Source organism: Chaetura pelagica, unplaced genomic scaffold (genome assembly GCF_000747805.2).
Source record: "Chaetura pelagica isolate M959 unplaced genomic scaffold, ChaPel_1.0 scaffold696, whole genome shotgun sequence".
Classification (NCBI taxonomy): Eukaryota; Metazoa; Chordata; class Aves; order Apodiformes; family Apodidae; genus Chaetura; species Chaetura pelagica.
The window spans coordinates 40448-62209 of record NW_009953639.1 but is presented as its reverse complement, the minus strand read 5'-3'; the positions used below and the strand labels follow the sequence as shown (position 1 = coordinate 62209).

Below are 21762 nucleotides of genomic sequence, written 5' to 3'. Positions count from 1 at the left end.
TGAGTTTTCTGCCAGCTTTTCAACTTGTACTCCCTCAGGAGAAATTAATATTCAGGAAACCACGCACACTTGAAAACCGGTGCTTAAATGAAACTACATAGTGGTCTCCCACCAGCTTCCATAAATGCCCTGTTGTTATGAATAGTGGCTATAAATGCCACAGAGATAATGGAAAGCTCTGTTGAGAGGCACTCAGGTCTTGATGTTCACATAACAACTCAACAATCAACATTTTACAACTTGGTGTCTGTTCTTACATGAACACATACCAAATCAAAGAGCCAAAACTTTCAGGTCTTAGTTCTGAAAAGCTGAAGTGGGACCTTTGGGATCATTCCCTTTCGATAGCTCTTAAGATCCAGACCATTTTTATTAGGCACTTCAACTGAAGGCCCAAATGAAGTTGCCCTACTTTGGAAACTTAGGGCTCAGCTGTGCTTGAGCAACACGGATCTTGTTTTAATGTAAGAGTGACAAACACCAGCCCCCACTCCTGCTGTGACCTTTTATTTCACAGCAGTTAAGAGCCTGCTTGCTGGAGGACTGTATTTTACCTCCTGTGTTTGAGAGCAGGCCAATCTGCAATGGATTTACCAGCAACTCATCCTGTTCAATGTTGCATTTTAGAGAAGAAGAGGGATCTTGGAGAGCCCTGCATTTGCACAAGCCGTTTCCTTAGCAAGGCACAGCTGGACAGAGAGAATAAAATCTACCAAAATCCCTGTGCACAGAGGGGAAAAAAAAATAAGAAAAGCTCTTGTGTGAGCAATCTGCAAGGTTTTGTATGAAGAGAGTGTTTTGCAACATCAGAGGAAGTTGGCTCTTATTGATAAAGTGTCGGTTGGTAAACCTGCTCACCACTAAAAAACTCCAAGAGTGAAAGGGAAATCCCCAGGGTAAAGCAGAGCTGAAGCAAATGCCAATTATAAAGGAGCTTCCTCACATGCAGAGCCAATCAGGTCATCAGAAGACTGGAAAGGAAACTTGAATGTAAAAATACATTCTCTGGTTTGCAAGGCTGGAGCCAAGGGGCAACCACATTTTATTTATATGTGCATACAAATAGAAACAAGGGGGTATTTTTCTCAAGAATATGCAAGATTTCACCCCCCATAACTCCCTTGGAGGTACAGGTCCCACTTGTTGTACAGCACTGTGTTGAGTTGCCCAAAAATAACTGGAGAGAGATATCCATCTGTTTGTAAAACAAAGTGGGTTTTCATCTGAAAGACATCAGGCTATTGGAGTGTCCCCAGAGGAGAGCCAGAGGGTGGGGAAGGGTCTGGAAGGGATGACCTAGGAGTGGCTGAGGTCACTTGGGTTATTCAGCCTGGAGAAGAGGAGGCTGAGGGGTGAGCTCACTGCAGTCTGTGGTTCCTCAGGAGAGGAAGAGATGGGGCAGGTCCTGATCTCTTCACTCCCGTGACCAGTGACAGGACCCAGGGAAAGGGCAGGAAGCTGGATCAGGGGAGGTTTAGGTTGGATATCAGGACAAGGTTTTTCACCCAGAGGGTGGTTGAGCACTGGAACAGGCTCCCCAGGGAAGTGATACCAGCACCAAACCTGTCGGAGTTCAAGAAGCCTTTTAATGATGCTCTCAGGCACATGGTGTGACTCTTGGGGTGCCCTACACAGGGCCAGGAGGACCACTGGACTCAGTGGTCTTGATGGGTCCCTTCCAACTCAGCAGATTCTATGATTCCTACAGAACTCCAAATCTCAGGCTCCCTGAGTGGGGTGTGTGTGTGAAAGGATTAACAGTCCTGGTGACTTTATCAAAGATCAACACTGGGGAATTTCTAGATCTGTACACTGCATCATGATTTTCTATCCTCTGATCTATTTGGCTTTCCTCATCATCAGACAAACTTGTAGATGGTGTTTAATGCCACAGGAATCAGCTGTTGCTGCTGAACTGTTATTCAGCTGTTAGTTTAAGGCTGTAGCTGAAAAGCTGAAACTCTCCACAGAGTCCCTCTCAATGCTCACAGAAATGAGCACAATTTTGGCACCACTTCTTGGGAGAGAGATTGAAAGGAAGGTTCAACTGAAATTTAGCTCAAAAAGCTGTTTGTGGTTGTTTGGAGACTTGCCACACTGTCACCATACCTGCAGAAATACTCTCATGTACTGGAAAAGGAGGAGGAAAAAAACATGAAGCTGTCAACTAAAACATTTCTCAGGCAAACCTTAGTGATAAACTTTTAATTTCTTTTGATTTGGGGATTGTGTAAACTCCACTAATGTCAGTAATCAAATTGCCTCCAAAAATGATACAACCAGCTCCCCTCTGGTTCTTATCCCATGACCACCCATCCCTACTGGAGCTACCTTTGATAATTTTGCCTTTCCACCTCCTAACTCATATGGGGGAACACTTATCAGATGTGGAGTCCACCAGGGCTCAGTCATGACAACACATTCCTTGAAGAAATGAAGAATCCTTTCTCCTGAGGAAGGTATAAATGGCATTTTATCCTATGGATTCTATAAAAACATAATAAATCCAGTGATCCCTTTATCACTTACAGGGGACTACAAGAGAGAGACAGGATCTTTTACATCATTCAACCAGTCTGTACCATGATCCGAATTGTTAAGATGTTATGATCATAAAGACAGGCTATGCCTACATGCACAGTTATCCAATATCTATCAATTTGATTTGTTTCCCCCTCCTATCACCCACTAAAGACAAAACCACTGAAGCCTTGTTATTCCCATATTCCCCGTAAATGCTGCTTGCTTTGCTGACTGAAGCAGGAATTCCAGCAACACAGCCTGAGCATGTCCAAGGCTTGAACTGTTCTGTCTCCTCTTAAAGACTTGGAGGAAGACAAGACACTCAAAATTACTAAGAAACACTTGATGATGAACATTAAATATTGTCAGAAACATCCACACTCAAAATGTGCCGTGGTTACTGGATTATCAACCTGTTTTAGATCCAAGCAAGAAATAAAATTAGTGGAAACACTTGCCCCTGAGTAGCAGCATAACCTTTGTGATGTAGCCCAGTGGATTGGCTTCCTGCCCTGATGAAGATTACTGTGAAAAACAAATTAATCAAGCAAGCAAACAAACAAAAGGTTAAAATGACATCATTTAAGTAGCCAAGGAAGTTATTGCCTAAAGTGAAGAGTGAGCTAAATTCAGGCATCTGAGCAAATTTCAAGATTTAAGTACTCCTTTGGACTGTTGAGCTCAAAATTAAAAAAAAAAAAAAATCAAATAAAAAACCCCTAAAGTCTTAGTTTATATTCTTTTTAACCTTGCAAAACAGAGGTGGAAGTGGTACAGTGCAATCTCTACTAGGAATGTTGAACATTTCAATAAATGCAAGATTTTCCTCCTTCAACCAAAATAAATCAGCCCTAAATTGAACAGAAGTGGATTAAAAGGAAGTTAAATAGGTTAATAAGCACGTTCTGGGTGAAGAGACCTCTAGTCAGAATTTCCCTCTTATTTTCTACTCAACTTTTCAAGCATGCCTAACTGGTCCTGATGAGCCAGCTGCACTGCTAAACCCCAGGTCAAACCCAGAGGCAATCAACAGGGTAACATCTTTGTCCTGGGCTACAGCTTCTTTTGAGAAGGTTGGCCAAGCCCAGGTGCAGTTTGCTTCACAACTTGCCTGCCAGGCTGGATACTGCTCTGGAAGGAGTGGGAATTCTGTTAATTAGCCTCACTCAAAGGAAGTGACACTTCCACACAGCCAGGGTGACCTAATTCCCCCAAAGTGTTGAGGCCATCACGTGGGTCACTTAAACCATCTCTCCAGGGTTTAAGGATATTAAATTCCCAGAACCTTGGGAAAATAAATAGATAAATAAAAATAATCAGGGAACTGGTTGGAGACCAGTGACTTAAATGAATACAGCACTGGAGGGAATCTTGCCATCTGAATGATGTTGTCCCAAGCCCCATAGCCAGCAGAATGGGCAATAGACCTGTGCTCCAGAGGCAGCCAGAGCTCATGTTGCCTCTTTCCAAGCTGGAAGTATGAGAGGGAGAACCTGGCAGTTCTTAGGAGAAGAGCAGAGCAGTCACAGGGACCACAAGGCAAAAGAAGCTGGTGTGGGGGCAGGGGAAAAGAGCTAGACAGGTATCCACAGGAAGCCAGGTGTGGTAGATAGGCTGTTGGGCAAGGCCCTGGCTCAGCACAGGAGTGGCTCAGGCTTGCTGAGATCTGTTATCACACCCCAGGGCTCACACTTTGACCACCACCAGGTGCTTCTGAATTTGTATATGTGCCTCTGAAGGGCAGCTATGGACTAACTGGTGTCCTGGAAGTTTACTCAAGTTGCTTTACAAGTTGAAATCTCAGGTCATGCAACTTAACCTGATGGTCTAGTATTGACTTGTCCTCATCTATTTCAATTTCTGAAAGTCAGGAACCTTCTACTGATGAAAAGGAAACAACAGAGAGTTTAGCAGGTAAAGGATTTGGGGGGAATAACCTCAGAGGTAAGTCTATGTTCTACAAAAGATCTCCTGGATACCATCTGTGTGTGTAAATGTACAGGAAGAAAAAAAACATTAAATTGCTTTCTCCTGCCTTCATGCTCTCAACAGAGAAAAGGAAAAATGGCCCTTCCTCTTTTAAAATGTCATCTGCAACAAACTCCACTTACACAACCTGCCCTTAGAACAAACTAAAATCAATCTGCTCACTACAAACCACAGACACAAACCTCTATGCATGTCTAGGTATCCAGGAAGGTTCCCACTGAAAGCTGGGGGCTACACTCCCCTGGGACAGCAGTTACTCAGCACAGAACTGTGCAGAATAACCCAGACATTTCTCCAGAACCACCTGGCAAAGCTACCACCCAACTTGCTCGAGCACCAGAGAGTATGAAGCTGGTTCCTGCCTCTTAAGGTTGGACTGGATGATCTAACAGGTCTTTTCCAACCTGCATGAGTCTATGATTCTTAGCAGCACTGATGCCTGGAATCCACAAAGCACCTTTGAAATAATTTTTCCCTCCTCCCTGATGAAAATATTCAACAAAAGCTTTTCAGTTCCACACTACCTGTTTTTCTGGGTCACACCTGCTTACACAGACTTTTGTATGCACAGTTTTGAAATCTTTAATTGTGAAGCACATGGAAATTTGTGTAATTAGAATAAAATAGTGTCATTTTACTCCACAGTTGCAAAATGGGTTGCTGATGACTTTCACTTTCTGCCCTGCTGGTTACAGCTACCAAGCACAATGGGACAGAGGCCCAGTGAGGTTCAGAAATCTCCTCCACACTCAAAGCTTGGCTGGTCAAGGTCTTCAGAAACCTGCTCTAAATAGACATGGTTTGAGCAGGACAGACCAGACAGTCACTGAAGTTCCCTTCCAACCAATGTTGTTCTCTGATGCTGTGATAACCAAGCTTCTCCTGCCAGACACCAAGCAAGAAAACTGAAAAATTACTCTGGCAACTAGGTACATCTCCTTCCTTCATATACCTGCACTTAAACAGCTTCCAGACAAAAAAATGGCCAACTTTATCAGCCATGTTTCTGGAGCCTCCAAAACAAGAACAACATGGAGCTGTTGGAGCAAGGCCAGAGATAATAAAAAGCTGGGGAGGGACTTTGGACAAGAGCAGGGGGTGAGAGGACAAGGGGGGGATGGATCAAAACTGGAGGAGGGGAGATTTAGGTTGGACATTAGGAAGAAATTATTTGCTGTGAGGGTGGTGAGAGCCTGGCCCAGGTTGCCCAGAGAAGCTGTGGCTGCCCCATCCCTGGCAGTGTTGAAGGGCAGGTTGGATGGGGCTTGGAGCAACCTGGGCTGGTGGGAGATGTCCCTGTTCATGCAGGGAGGTTGGTCCCTTCCAACCCAAACCATTCCATGATTCTATGGTATGATTCCATGTATGTCAAGTTTCTCATAAATCAACTAAACCATCTGTCCCTTTGGCACATAGCAAAGATCCACCACCAGGAGACTGGGTTTTGTTTTGCCCTAGACCCAACCATGGGTGGGTGTTTGCTACCCCACGTGTACCCTGACGGCTGAAGCAGTTTTCACTTCTGCCAAGTACTAAGGGAAACAAAGCTGGGATCTAATGAGTATTAAGGTAATTCCAACAAAAAAATCCAACTGGAAGACCTGCCAAATGAGGAAAGGCTGAGAAAACTGGGTTTGTTCAGCCTTGAGAAAAGAAGGGTTTTGGGAGACCTTATTACCATGTTCCAGTATTTAAAGGGTGGTTGCCAAGAAGATGGAGACTCCCTATTTGCAAGGAAACCCATAGAAAAGACAAGGGGTCATGGGCAGAAGTTGCTCCTGGGGAGGTTCCGAATGGACACAAGAGGTAAATTTTCCACCATGAGGACAGTCACACATTGGAAAAGTCTCCCAGGGGAAGAGGAAGATCCTCCCACATTGGACACTGTTAAGTCTGAGCTGGACAGGGGGCTGAGCCACCTCAGATCAACTAGAGCAGCACCTAGAAAGGCTGGAGCAGATGGTCCTTGAGGTCCCTGCCAACCTGGCACTCTATGGTTCTATGACAATGGAGCAACAAAAAACCAAATTCAAAATACATGCAACAGTAACGAAAGCCAAAGGGAGCTCTGCTGATGACAGGACTTCCACAGAAGCAATCTTAAAGACAGCCTTGGTTCAGAATTTCCATCTATGAACACAACCAATCCCACCTGCCGTTCCTCCTCCAGACGTATTCGCTCCTCTTCTTTCCGCCTTTCCTCCTCTCTTTTTGACTCAAGCTTTTTCCGTTCTTCTCGTTCTGCTTCTTCCGCCTAAAACAAAACACATGATGCAAGACAAGCCTTACTCTTCCTGAATATACTTTATCTTTTTTAAATGTCATATTGTGCTACCATGGGGGGGGTTCCTTACTAATTTCCTTGATGCATGGTGAGAAAGCAACAGTAAAGAGAAGGGCCACAAAATGATCTTTGGGCTGGAGCAGCTCTGCTCTGGAGCCAGGCTGGGAGAGTTGGGGTGTTCAGTCTGGAGAAGAGAAGGCTCCAGGGAGACCTTAGAGCACCTTCCAGTGCCTGAAGGGGCTCCAGGAAAGCTGGGGACGGGCTTGGGACAAGGGCAGGGAGGGAGAGGATGAGGGGGAATGGATTAAAACTAAAATAAGGGAGATTTAAATGAGATGTTAATAAAAAAAACTTTGCTGTGAGGGTGGTGAGAGCCTGGCCCAGGTTGCCCAGGGAAGCTGTGGCTGCCCCATCCCTGGCAGTGTTGAAGGGCAGGTTGGATGGGGCTTGGAGCAACCTGGGCTGGTGGGAGGTGTCCCTGTCCATGCAGGGGGGTTGGGACTGGATGGTCTTGAAGGTCCCTTCCAACCCAAACCAGTCTGTGATTCTAAGAAGAAAAAGTCATTATTATTTAACTCCCCCTCCCTGATCTTTAGAGTACTTAATATTGTGAAATATTAAGTTTAGAAATTACCCATCACATTTGCATTATCTGTATCTCAATAAGGGTTGAAGTTTCTTATGTGCTTATAATATGAGCTTCTTACTCCAGTGATATGAAGTAATCCTGAGTCAGGGCATTCCCATTTCTCCTCACTGACAATTTAGTTAGAAAGGAGCCTTAAGGAGAGGCAAAAAAGGACAGGGGAATAGAAACTCTGTAAAACCAAGTATATTCAAATTTATCATTAATCAGGGCAGAATCACTTGAAGAAAAAGCTGTACTGGTTGCTTAAAATAATGTTATTATGTGTTTTTAAACCAAACTTAGCAAAGAGATTGTTGAGGAGAAAAAAAGCCCTTTAGTGAATTGTTTCGAGATTTAAGTAGTTCTGCATTCTCTTCAGTATACTTGGATCTGGAAATATATTAAAAAACCAAGCAGAAGACATTGAAATGGAGGATTTGTGGCTGTGAATGTTTCAGTGAAAAAGACCTATCTGTCTATATGGGAAAATAAAAATCAGCATGTTTTAAAATGTAACAAAAGATTCCTCCCTCCACCACCCAGTGCTTACCTGGCTTCATTCAACTTTGCTCAATTTTTCCACAAAAAAAAATGAGCTTCATTAAACAGAATGAAGATAGAAAGTAATGATAAAATTGTGAAAGCACAGAGTGAGAAAATGGTCATTATGGAAATTTATATATAGCATAAAAATCAGGTTTATTACCAACTGCCCTATCTACAGGGCATACGACTAATTACAGTGTAAAGCAGAAACTGGATTTAAACCTCCAGTGACACTAAAATTCTCAAGACGAAATTTCACTGGCTTTGTTTGGCTCCTCTACACATCAGAAATGTTAAGAGGTTTCACACACCCTGCCTTTTGAAAAATGTGTGAAGTTCTCTGTGCACTCCAGCCTCTTTCATGCAAAGGCTGTTTAAGGTCCATCTGCTTCTTGCAACCCCACGTTTCAGCAAAGAGAACAAGATGGAGTTTGCAAAGAAAATGTATAGAGGAACTAAAAGGAATTCATGCTTAACCTGCTGCCATCCACCAGCACACTTCTAAGTTTCAAAAAGCCTGTTGCTTCCCTGGAATTCACAGGGGAAAACTGAAACGCTGGAACAGTTTGCCCAGGGAAGCTGTGGCTGCCCCATCCCTGGCAGTGTTGAAGGGCAGGTTGGATGGGGCTTGGAGCAACCTGGGCTGGTGGGAGGTGTCCCTGCCCATGCAGGGGGGTTGGAACTGGATGATCTTGAAGGTCCCTTCCCACTTAAACCATTCTGTGATTTGGCACAGAGATTTACGACAGAACAACTGAAAAGCTACAATGTGTTCTCTCTGCATTCTAGGTCCTGTTCAAGGGGCAAATTTCAACCAAAACCTGACTGCATCATGGACTGCAGTGGATCACAGGGTCTGCTTTTCATCTCCCCCAATCCATAAGAACAGCAAACATGGCTACAGGAAGATAAAAGCCATATAAAGTTATTTGCATTATGAGAGCACAGGAAACACTAGTCAGAACTGCCCACAGTTTTGGTCATAGACCCAGTGTGACAACAATACTATGTGGGCTTGAGTGTATTTTTAAGGGGAGACAGTACTGACATGAAGCTGCAAGTCAGTGGAAACATCCAAGAAAGAGCATCTGAGAGTTTAACTCCTCTCTCCTCCCCATGAGAACACCAGAGAACCAAACAGAACGAAATAAGACTCTGTTTTCCTCTTGGGATATGACATAAAAAGCTGAATTTACATTTTTAAATCAAAACTGTTGTAGTGATGACACTGCCTTTGCCTTTCTGGGGTGTCTGTTTGCTGAGTGCTGCTGTTCAGGCTCTGCTCTGGGCTCTATACGTGGCAGGAAATACTTACCTCTCTCTGTGCTTTTCTGGCTTGTTTCTCTTCTAATTTCCTCTGCTTCTTTGCTCCAATTTTCCCAGACACTTGAAATTCTGGCACCTCCTCAGCATCATCTTCCTCTGCAACATTGTGGTAAAGAGTAAAAATACAAATTTTAGATCATCTGAGCAAAAAAGAAAAATCCCTTTGAGAAACTTCTCTGCTTCCTAGGAAAGCAGCAGCAGATGAAAAGGACACACACACATTTCAGACAAGACCTATTAGATGGAAAAAGGCAAAAAAAATTAATAAAATCACACGAGGCTGCCAAAGCCACAGAGTAGAAGCAACAAGGCAAACACACACTCAAGTGAAGCCAGAAGTAAAAATTCACTTGAGCTTTTGAAGGAAGGCTTTTCATAAGCTTTTCCTGCTTTCCACAATTAAAATATATGTATTCTTGAATATAGAAAATATGCTAATGTTTGTCATTATAGGCTGCTTAACACCCACCTGGAGAGACTTAGCTACTTTTAAGTTTAGCAGAACAGGCATCCATTCAAAAAAGTGGGATTCAGAGGCATCCACTAAGTCTAGCCTGATTTCACTAACCTTTGAGGGTGGGGCAAAAAGAACCAGAAATCCCTGCAGTGCTAATCTTGGGCTCAACTACAACAAAACTGCATGTCAATAGTCGACTGGTATAGGACAGCTTGTTGTTTATAAAGATGATTTCTGCAGCTGAGGGGTATGAAAGTGTCATGCTCAAATGGTGTGCAAATGCATTATATTTCTGCTACCCAAGAGCTAAGTAAGACTCAAGAGCTTTTGAAGACTGGCATTTCCTCCCCCCCTGCCCAACGTCTCATGAACATTTGGCTACTTCATCTGCTTCACTAAATTAGCCCTTGATGCTGCAATGTAAATCCTACGGATTGACCTAACCACTCCAAGAAAAGCCAGTATCTCACCAGGTGAAACACTGCACAATATATGAATTGGGTGGCAGAATCAAAATGGAAGATCTTTATCACATGGATCCCTTATTTTAGGTAAATTAATTTATAATCTCAGCATTCTAGGACCAGACTAACAAGAAGCTGTTTGATAACCAGGTTGATAAGAGCCTGCAGCAGCTGTACCTGGAGCTGACCTTCCTGTGGCAGCCACCAGAACTGGTTTGGCAGGGCTGGCAGCAGGGTGTTTTCTGTTCTCCAGAGAGCCTGGTCCCCTTTTTTTGGGAGCCTCAAAAAGCTGCTGATAAAGGAGCACCTGGATGAACAATACTCATCCTTCTTTTATATGCACAATTAGGTTTGAAACACTCTTGCTTTACTAATTCCAAGACACAGTATGGTACTCTGGTTAAGCCACTGAAACACACCAACAGAAACAAATGTAATTGAGAGCTGTGTAGGTGGCTCTCAAATAACTTCGCTGTTTGCAGGGTATGGAAGTTAAGAGGAGGCAGGGTTGCTGAATTAGGCTTCAGAGAATTACAGCTATCTGCTTACTGAGGTGATCAAAAGGGTTCCCCCTTCCTACACCACAAAGAGAGCAACAGGGGACACTGACTTGACACAGTTGCTTCTACAATTTTGCTGAAGCTTAAAATAGCTATTTATTTTTAAAATACTGGGCCAAGGGGAGTTCCAAACACAACAGGTGAGCAATGCACCATCAGTAGCTATTACTCCAACATCACCATTTCTATACTGGTATTACTCTTTAGAAATGTATTTTGGAAAACCCCACAAGTATAAAAGGCAGCATATGACACTGTTCTACCTGAGGCTCTGAGAGCTTCTCACATTTCATCTATATTATTTCCCCTGAGCCAGAGGTCAGGCAGGACTCTAGAAAGGCTTTTAAAGCCTTTTCAAGTCCTGGATCAAACACGTCTTTGTTCAGTAGCGTTTGCTTTCCTCCTGTTTGAAGCATCTGATGTGATCCCTTAAGTGCCACTTCCTCCAAGCTTTTTTCTAGTGCTTGGAGTTAGATCCAACAAAAGGCAGAAGCAGCAACGCAGACACAGCCCGTGATTCAGCAGAGCATTAAAGGTCAACAGTGCACTAAACCTGGGTGCAATTAGTATCTCCTAAACAAGCCTCAGCATGCTGGCAAGAATGTAAGTACATGGTGAAAGGATTTGCTGAATCATTGGGTTATTACAGCAGAATAGCTGCACCATGAAGCAGAGTGGATGCTGCACACAGCTGGAGAGACTTGCTTTATTATTTTCTTCACACAAAGAGGCTGTCATTTCAGCTTGTCACAACCACTTTTCACACACTACTAGTTGCCAGCACTAGTAGACCTGATGGGGGGTCAGGCCATGGGAATATGAGCTGCAGCTGCCCCTGTGCTTCAGACATTCAGCTGAGTGTGCTCACTTGTCGGGGAAGCAGTTTATCCTCACCTAAGACACAAGGGTTGCCCAGCCTGTGTTTGTACTCAGTTGGGAAACCTAACAATATCACACAAATGAAGGCAAAAATACATTTTAGTTGGAAGGCTGATCTCCTGTGGTTGCTCTGTGCAGTTTATCTGATGTCTTAAAACGTGCTAGTTCTGTGATGTACTTTGGGTTGTGGCAGAAAAGACAGGGAAGTTGAGTGCTCCAGACTTGGCACAAGCAGTTTTCAGTAGTGACTTTCCCTAACTGCTCACAGTACCACAGGACATGGGATTCCTGTTCTTACTTCATGGTATGGTGCTGATAGAGGACACCAAACATCGAGGCACACAGGACCCTCTTCACCTGAACTGCTTGGGTGTGACATGATGGGACTGCTTTCAGCCACAGTCACAATCCTGCCAGCACATCCTGGTCCAACTTTACAGAGTCCAACCTAACTACATCAACATCTCCAGAGCTTGCAAAGCATTCCCACCAGCTTCGGTCAGAGACAGAAAGCACAGAATCTCAAAATGGTGAAGGTTGGAAGGGACCTTCCAGATCATCAGGTTCCAACCTCCCTGCTATGAGCAGGGACACCTCCCACCAGACCGGGCTGCCCAAGCCTCATCCAACCTGTCCTTGAACATCTCCAGGGATGGGGCAGCCACAACCTTCCTGGGCAGCCTATTCCAGTGCCTTCCTGCCCTCATGGTGAAGAATTTCTTCCTGATGTCTGACCTAAATCTCCCCTCTTTCAGTTTAAAACCATTACCCCTTGTCCTATCACTGCCCTCTCTGGTGAAAAGTCCCTCCCCAGCTTTCCTGGAGCCCCTTCAGGCACTGGAAGGTGCTCTAAGGTCTCCCTGGAGCCTCCTCTTCTCCAGGCTGAACACCTCAACTTTCCCAGCCTGTCTCCAGAGCAGAGCTGCTCCAGCCCTTGGATCATTTTCATGGCCTTCCCTGGCCCCTCTCTTTCCTGTGCTGAGGGCTCCAGAGCTGGACACAGCACTCCAGATGCAGCAGAAATAGTCCAAGTTACAGCAATGGTTTTCACACCCCTGTACATTTTCTGCTCTGCAGAAATGTGGATGTTGCTTAGCTAGCCAGCTGACAGGTTGCTTCAGGGAGCCTTAGCTTTTCTGCAACATTTTGAACAAACTGAGAGGCAGGACAACCGTTAGTAATCACATAGAGGTTTGAATCTTTTGAAATTTACACAGTACTTTTTAGAAATAGATCCCAATGCCATTGGAAAGTGTCCTGGAGTGCTGACGTTCTCCATCAGGACAGGAATTTACCAGCTCCTGTGTACAGAACAAGCAAAACCTCCAAACAAAACAACTCACATCATATATTTTAGTCACCCATGTTACCTGTGTTGGTGTCTGCCTTGCCCCCTGTTCAGCTTTGGAAGCGAAGCAAATGGATTCTCAGCCACAAAAAAGGATGCAAGTCACGCATGGGGCTACTCATAACAAGTCTTTAGGCACAGCTAGCTGCTTCATGTAGCACTGAGGCAGCACCTAACAGAAATGGTAGGGAAAAGGGGGGGAAGATCAGAAAAAGGAGGAGAAGACAGGCACTGGAACAGTTTGCCCAGGGAGGTTGTGGAAGCCCCTTCCCTGGGGGTGTTCAAGGCCAGGCTAGATGAGGTTTGTGCAGCCTGGTCTGGTGTGAGGTGTCCTTGCTCATGGTAGGGAGTTTGGAACCTGATGATCTTGAAGGTCCCTTCCAACCTTCACGGTTCTGTGATTCTAAGATGCGAAGCAAAACACATCATCCTGAAGGCAGGATGTTATTAACACATGCACGTTATTAACACTGAACAGATGTATGACACCAGCCACTGGAAAGGAATTGGTCCACCACATGGAAAGGTGTGGGCATCCCTGAGTGACACAGCCCCACACTGGTACAGTCATAACCATTTTTAATTTGTTTTTTAATTTGATAGCTATCCAGTTTAGGAACCAAATAAGACACTGGCTCATTAATCTGAAGCCACAAAACCAGCCTACGCTTAGGACAGCAAAAAGACATCAGAACTTTTGAGCAGCAGTTAAATGACTTGAAGTGTTTTCTCGACTAAAGCCACGTGGCATAACTGAGAAACCACACACCTACCTCTGCCACACACCATCTGGCTGGAAATGTCTCAGGGCAGACACACACACACTGTGAATACTTTGATAACACTCACGTCACTTTCTATATGAATAGTAGCGAGTCAAAATCAACTTTTGATTCACCACTTAGGATTTTAGTAGTCAAAGTTGAACTGTGCTAGAAAGGTTTTCCTACTGATTAAGCATTAATATCATTTCAACTACTGCATCAATTAATAAAGCCCTATTACCAGCTGTTTCACATGAAAAGCACAGGACCACAGCAGAGTTTCTACTTCTGTACATTTTCCAGATCTTTCAGCACACCAGAGGATGGGGAGATACAACATTACATGTGAGGTAAAGAGTCTGTTCAGAATCAGTGCTTCTTATACTGGCAGATTTGAGCAGAAACATATTTTCACTAAGTTATGCACAGTATCCAACCCTGAATGGGGATTTAACAAATTATATTTTTCTCAAAACTAGCAGAAAACACATAAGATTTTTTGAAGTGCAATATTTGAAGGCTGGGCTTAGATGCTACACAGAGCAATAACAGACTCTTTAACTTTACCAATTCTTATATATTTTTAAAACTTCTACAATTTTTTTTGTGCTTTCTTCCACAGTAATGATGAACACTTAAAGAAAAAGATGAGATTCTGATTTCAAAGTCTTGCAAGCAAAAGAGAAGAACTTTTTAATTTTATGTTGCAATTGTTAACATTTTGTTATATTTTATTTTACAAATTAGAGCATTCAGACTGTCAAAAGCTGCTGGCTTTATTGTTACTGATTCTGTGGAAGTGAATTTAACCCAACGTTCACTGCACTGGACATTCCTACACCTGTGCTCAGATGTACAGGTCTAAAAGCTCAGAGAAAAGACATGCAGATGTGGGGATATTTAAGCTTTCGGACTTAAATGATGCTGCCAAAATTAGAGAGCCTGTAGTTTGTTCCAGTTATGAAGAAAGGTCCTTGACAAAACCAGGTTTATTTGCTGCAGTCCTTACTTTGTAAAAATAATAAAATCAAAACAGAAGAATGCACACAAAGTCCCATTTTAGCAACAAGTCAGAGAAGTCACTTGTTTGTGGGATGTGGGAGTGAGCACCTTTCAAAATTAAACCCTTGAAAACATTCCCTGGAAATGCACTGGGCTGCTTAGGTTCTCCTGGCATGTTCTCTTTTCCCTCATTTCTGTATCTAGTTCAGCCTCACCTGCAACACCCACCAAAGCCTCCCCCTCAGGGGGTTGCCCAGTGGCCTTTGTTTTGCTGGGTGATTGCAGATAGGTATTATTCCTTAGAGAAGTCTGCTTCTTCCTAACTAATTATGGGGTGGTGACATCCCCCCCCAGTTTCAGCCAACAAAAATGCTGCTCCCCCCAAAGCACCAACAGCCATTTTTGGACCAAGACACCACTCCAAGTGACAAAACCTGGACTGCAAAACCTGTGTCCTGCTCCTTGACTGCACCACCCCGGAAAAGGCACTTTGCCTGTGCATGTCTCTGTCTCTCCACAAACTCTTTGCACCAGGTGCTGAGGCAGGCAAGTTTTCTCCCTACATGTTTGTACAAAGTTGCTGCCGGAAATAATGCATTTCAGGCCTTCAAGCAAACAGCCACTAGCCTCAGATCATACTCCTCCTTGGTTCTACCACAGCAGGATCAAGGTGACCCAACCATATTTGCTGTTACAAGTTCATACCAACAAGTTTCTTGTCACTCGGTAGGAAATTTGATGCAAACATGGCTGAGTCACATTCTGCTCCAAGCAGCTAAAAAATGTAGTGTGAAGAGAAGTGCCTGCCTCACTGCAGAGCTCCCTGCAGTGCTTAAGGCACAATGAGGAGGTTTAGAAGCACAAGAACTACTTGACAACTGGATGACTGCTTTTCTGCTGGTGACCAACAACCAAATAAAACAGCTTTACATGGACCCAAAGGCAATCAAAGGCCAAGTGGACTCAGAGCATCAGTCAGGCAGAAACAACAGCAAAGACACCTTTCTCAGTCAATAAATACATGGGATCTGGAATTGGAAAACAGCTGATGCTGTTTATTCACACTACCTCATGCACCAAACAACCCTCAACCCAACTCCAATTAATCCCCTTTCCCTGCTTCCTTCTACTGCTTAGCTTGGTCTCTCCTGCTCTAAATGATTAACACCTGAAATCCATACACATTTATGCCTTCCAGTGAGTTTATTTTAATCTTGGCTGTACCTAACTACACCAAAGCCTGTGGCTCCACAAAGCCACTTCTGTCTGGGTTCAATTTAAATGAAGATACAAGAGAGCTAATTAAGTCTGCTATCTGAGATATCAGAAGCAATGTAAGCACATGAATAGGGAACACTCCTTCCAGACTCATTTTCCACAGAGAAAGGCACAGGCACCCTGCTACAATGTGCAGAGCAGATGTCCTTTGAGGCACACAGCCTTTCACAACAGTCACCTAGGATCCTCTGGGCTGCATGAAGGACAGTAGTGTTGTGATTAGAATTAATTTGGGCAATATAAGCCAACCAACCATTTTTCTTAAGCCAGCCTGGAAGCCACGCCAGCAGAACACAGCTCAGGGGTCTCAGTCATTTTGAGAATTACTTTGTCACCACTGGAAAATGTCTCCCCCGGCAATCTTTGGTCATTGGAGGATACTAATAGATGTTGATATTCACGGATGACCTCCTTTGAGTACTCAACTAACCACTGAAAAACACTACCCAGGCAACCCGAGCCAGCGTAGGCCCCTGGCTAGTGGGCCTGTCCCCACGGCCCAGCCCACGTGGGACCGATGAAGAAGGAGCCCACGCACTCTGTGTGGGCTGCAATTCTGGTAGGAAAGTCAGGGCATTTAGTACTTCACCTTTATTTTCTGTCTGTGCCAAGCTGCAAGTAATTTACTCCACTCCACCGAGCTACAGGAAGAGTTATAACCTGGTTTAGCTCCACTGGCAATGGGTACATATCCGAGTATCCAAACCAATCCTTTAATGTCCTTGTCTGTATTGAATGACTCCATACCCAGGCTTGAAGTAAATCAGATTTCAACTAGAGAAGGGACAATTAGAAGTTATCAAGGTTCTGACCCTCATGCCACAATTTGTTTTGTTTTTTTCCCCCCTCATTAATCCGAGAGAGAGATGTGAGTACAGGCACAGCACAACAACTCAACACGGGCAGCAGAAACTGCAGGCTGCTGTTGTACCCTTGAACCTTTCTTTCTCCTTCTGGAACTGATATCTGATTGTTAGATGGAAAACAGAAAACCCTCATGCTACCCACAGCTCCAAAGCCTGCAAGTATCTCTGAGACCATTCCCTAGAGTCAGCAGAACTGGCTCCCATCAGGCAGAATACTCTGGGGTAGCAGCAGTTTCCACCTGACTCCACTTTTACGCCTGGAAGGGTAACAGGGCCAAGATGTCCTCACACCCTTCCCGAGTTCAGTGCTAGGAATCTTGCAGCCATGAGTTGGTGGCTAGAAGTGCACCTGTGGCAGAAGTCCAAGTGACACAGAGAAGGCCCAGGTAGCTTTGCCCAAAGCTAAACACTGGCTCAGAGTGGAAATTCCACACACGAAACAGAAACTTTTTAACAAATTTAATATTTTAACAATGAAAAAAAAATCCACTTCAGTTGCAGATGTTCAGAAGCCTTCTAAAGCAATGAGAACATTTACAAAGCAAGACTGAAGAAACCAGACTGGCTTGTTTTCAGTGTTTCTGTCTACATTGCCAAATAACTCTGCTCTTCAGCCCCGGGTGCCCCAACTGGTCCTGCATTGCCTGGCACTGCACACCACTGCATGCATTCTGGGCCCTCTCCATGTGAGTCAACATAAAAATGTATAAGGCAAAACTCTGCTGTGGGGATAACCTGTTATTGCAACTGGTTCAAATGGAGGCAGGAATCACACAAAACTGCAGCTTGCTGCACTGACACAGAAAACGGACACAGGCCTCGCACAGTGGAGACAAATCCAAGAGGTGATTCCAGCCTATGCCACATGCCCACAGGGAAGGCTTCAAAACATGTAACACATCCTTCTCCAAGAGGGAAAAAACCAAACCCCACACTAGCAGAGGCAGGTCAGGACCAGGATAAGGGCTCTGCAACACAGACAGTCCCAAGTAATACATCCATGAGTCATTCTGCACAGCAGTTCTGGGGGCAGTAAGAACAGCGTGGCCAGCAGGTCAGGGAGGTTCTTCTGCCCCCCTGCTCTGCCCTGGGGAGGCCCCACCTGGAGCACTGGGCAGTTCTGGGCTCCCCAGTTCAAGAAGGACAAGGAGCTACTGGAGAGAGTCCAGCACAGGGCACTGAGGTGATGAAGGGGCTGGAGCATCTGCCTGTGAGGAAAGGCTGAGAGAGCTGGGGCTGTTCAGCTGAGAGAGAAGGAGGCTGAGGGGGGATCTCATCAGTGCTGATCAATATCTACAGGGGGTGTCAGAAGGATGGGGCCAGACTCTTCCCAGTGGTGTCCTGGAACAGGACAAGGGGCAATGGGCACAAACTGGAGCACAGGAGGTTGAACCTGAATAGGAGAAAATCCTTCTTTATTCTGAGGGTACCAGAGCCCTGGAACAGGCTGCCCAGGGAGGTTGTGGAGTCTCCATCCCTGGAGACATTTCAAACCTGCCTGGATGTGTTCCTGTGGGATCTGCTCTACCAGGGGGGTTGGACTAGATGATCCCCAGAGGTGCCTTCCAACCCTCACCACTCTGTGATTCTGTGTGAACCAGGGAAAGATGCTTCTCTTCAGAGCTATCTGGAGTCTGTGCTCAGCCTGCAAAGGCTTTGGTACTCCTGCTGTGCAGTGGTGCTTAGGCACTTGGAAAGTGAAGAATATGAATAAAAACCCACACAGAAGCACAAACCAGAAGAACAGAGCAAGAAGTCGTATTAATTTGAAAAAGAAATAAAAATAAAAAACCCCACATAGAGATGTTATTTCAAAGAAAACTTCATGCAAGACCAGCAGCACTTGCATCTGATGTGCAAAAAGCTCCAAAAGAATTATTTATAAAGCCCAATGACACAGATTCTTCTACTGCTAAATGACAAAGTAAAAGAAGACATTTGCTTTGACAGCTTCACTGTCGGCCTTTGGCGTTCAAACTTTTGATGTCTGGAGTTTCATGCAAAAGATTTTTAGATTGCATTTTCTTCCCAGGATGTTATCACATGAAAAGAAAGAACCAAAGTTGAAAAGTTCAGACCTGTCAATTTTCCATCTGTGAAACTGTTGGGATGTAATTGAGCTCCAATAGCACGTTTACCTGCCAACGTGAGGGCAAGAGGTTCCCCACAAACTGCAAGGCAAGAAAAGCTGAAGAAAGTGCAACTAACCCCTAATCAAGGCATCAGATGTGTGCTCACTGTTTCTCACCCACTGTAGACAGCCTGGTCTATCCTGCAAACCCAAGTGAAACAAAGCCCACTTTTATCAATCCTTCAGCAGAAACTGAACATTTAACCCACAATCTGAAAGCAGAAAGAATCCAGTTAGGTGAATCATGGTGATACAATCTCTGTAGTAATAAAGATAATAACGTGTGAAGTTTCACCAGAAAAGGGAGTGAGGCTAGCAGGGTGTAGAAAGATGTTATTTATCACCATATTCCTGTCTACAGCCACACCACAGAAGTACAGCTATAAACTGCAGCTCCAGCACCGGAACAGAGGACTTGCTGACAACACCCTATTGGCAGTAAGACAAAATGTCTGTGGTCACCTCCAGCTCATTGGTTTGATTCTGACTTCTACCTGGATGGCTTCTCAGAAAGAAAACTCCAGATTTTGCAGAGATTATGTTGGGAAATTAAAATTATTCCCAGTGATTTGCAAGAAACCAATATTCTACTCCAGCTCATTATTGCAGTGCAAGGTGTGGATTCTGTTTATCCAAACGTAACCTGTGTGGATAAGCAGGAAATAAGGAAGAAATAAAAGTTTCTGGGAAGTAAGTGGAGCACGTGTTGGGAAGCACTATTGGCACAACAGACTGGCACAATGAACTACAGCAGGAGGCAAAGATTTCAGTCAAAGGCAAGTGGGGTCTAGAGATAATGAGGAACTATGGAAAAAAGTTGGACAGTGAGCCAGTTCACAGTCAAGCTGTAAATGATTCAGTCAGCAAAACTAAAAACTTTCCTTGAGGAGACAAGTGCACCCTTTCACCAACCTCAAATTGCTTCTAAGGTCCATTTCAGTGTCTGCAAGATGAACTGAACCATTACCTTCCAGCCAATCTTCTGCCTGCTGTGCCCTCCTCTGGGCCATCAGCCTGTTTCCCATGTTCCTCCGGCGCCTTGGCATCCCATCTCCTCTCTCTTCAGGGTGGGCCCGAGGCCTGGCCACTGCTGCTGCTGCTGCTGCCACATGCTGCTGGTGCTCCTCATCAGCTGCAAAAAGGAAACAGAACTGATCAGAGATTTGCCAGCTCTGCTTGCTGCAGCTCTTGTTTTGCCAGGCAGCTTTTGCAATGAGAAGTGCAACACCTGTGTTGTTTTCTAAGCGAGGGAAAACCTCCCCACTCTCATGTGGTTTCTTCCTGCATGGCAGGAGATCCATGCAAGTTGCTTTCCCATCATTAAGCAGGATCATGCACTGGTACGTTCATATTCATGCACAGTGCCCTGTGCAATGGAAACTTGATCCCAACAGCCTCTTTTGCAAGTGTATAGAGCTGTAGCTTTTTCTTTGATCTGACAAGAGTCCACATCCTTCACAAAACTCAAAGAAATCACCACACCACAAAGTAAAGACCCTTCCTCGAGTGCTCAAAAGTGTTCTTATTTAATCTAAACCAATAACCTGTTTTTCCCTTCAACCAGAAAATAATCCCCTTTATCTGGTAGGACTAGAAGTCTAATAATTTCTGAGTTACCAAAAGGCAAAGACCCAGAATTACTTTTTTTTTTTTTCCTCTTCTGAAGTATCTGGATTTTTAATTTTGATTTAATTTTGTACTTGTTTAACTTTCAAATAGATTCATTATAATTCAAACCTCCCAGCATGGATGTTGCAGAATGGAATATGGAAATCATTATACCTGACAGAAAACCTGAACAGCAAATAAAAGCCTACAAATTACAGCCTTAATATATACAGGGCCACTTCATTCTGCCAGCTGATTCACACTGCAGGTCTCCCGACACATGCAGGGGAAGACAGAACACCAAAGGTCACTGCAGCTCTCCCTGCCATCCTCTCTGCATATGCTGCAATTAGTAATTAAGATCTGACAAATGAGGGAGATCAGAACAGAGCAGCTGGGAGACACCATGGAAGCAAGGAACTGACCAGTGGGCTCATTTCAGAACTTCTCCATAGAAAACCCTCCCCTGGTGTTTTCTTGGGAGACCCTCACAACCCTGGTGCTGTCAGCTACAGCAGTCATGCTGAAACAATCAGATAATGGTAAAATATCATTCTCCTTGATACCTGCTTTGCATATTCATTTGATAAGTGCAACTGATACTTGTGTATGTTGTGACTTGCTTAATCCTGCAAAGTATCAACTACTACACCTTCACTACACTTCCAATAGCCTCACGGAAAGCTATAGAACTACTTAAATTCAGGACGTATTTTTTGTGCTTTGAGGGTTAGATTGTGGCCCAGCAAGAGTGCTCTCCATGCTCTGCCAAGTCTCCAGCATCCCCTGATCCAAACAATGCTTCCTAAAAAAACCCCTATTAGCATATCTCTGATCAGAAGATTCATGATGACTACATCTACCCGAGGATGAAAGGTGCACTTGCAGCTCATCTCAGTACATCTCAACTATCTTCAAAGCAGCTGCCTTGGGTACTGATAACAACCCAGCTTCAGAAGCTCCCAGCTCAGCACAGGCTGCAGGGCAGAGAGATCTGGGGGAACATTTGGCCACCAAAGCCAGTAGCAGCTCAGGGTTGCTGCAGCAACGATGTTGGCAGCCACCTTGCAAACTCCAGCACCCTGACATTTGGAACTGAGTCACTGAAC

General features: G+C 44.5%; 1 protein-coding gene across 1 annotated transcript in view; it reads right to left on the bottom strand.

Moving 5' to 3' along the window:
• The window catches only part of DDRGK1 (DDRGK domain containing 1), a gene marked incomplete at its 5' end in the record, with an annotated part of 36203 nt that extends 16026 nt beyond the window's left edge, over nucleotides 1–20177 (bottom strand). The window contains 3 exons of the mRNA XM_009999835.1: nucleotides 6665–6766; nucleotides 9286–9392; nucleotides 20013–20177. Of these exons, the coding sequence (XP_009998137.1) occupies nucleotides 6665–6766; nucleotides 9286–9392; nucleotides 20013–20177 (374 nt within the window). The remainder of the gene's footprint in view (nucleotides 1–6664; nucleotides 6767–9285; nucleotides 9393–20012) is intronic.
• Between the last annotated feature and the right edge of the window lie 1585 nt (nucleotides 20178–21762).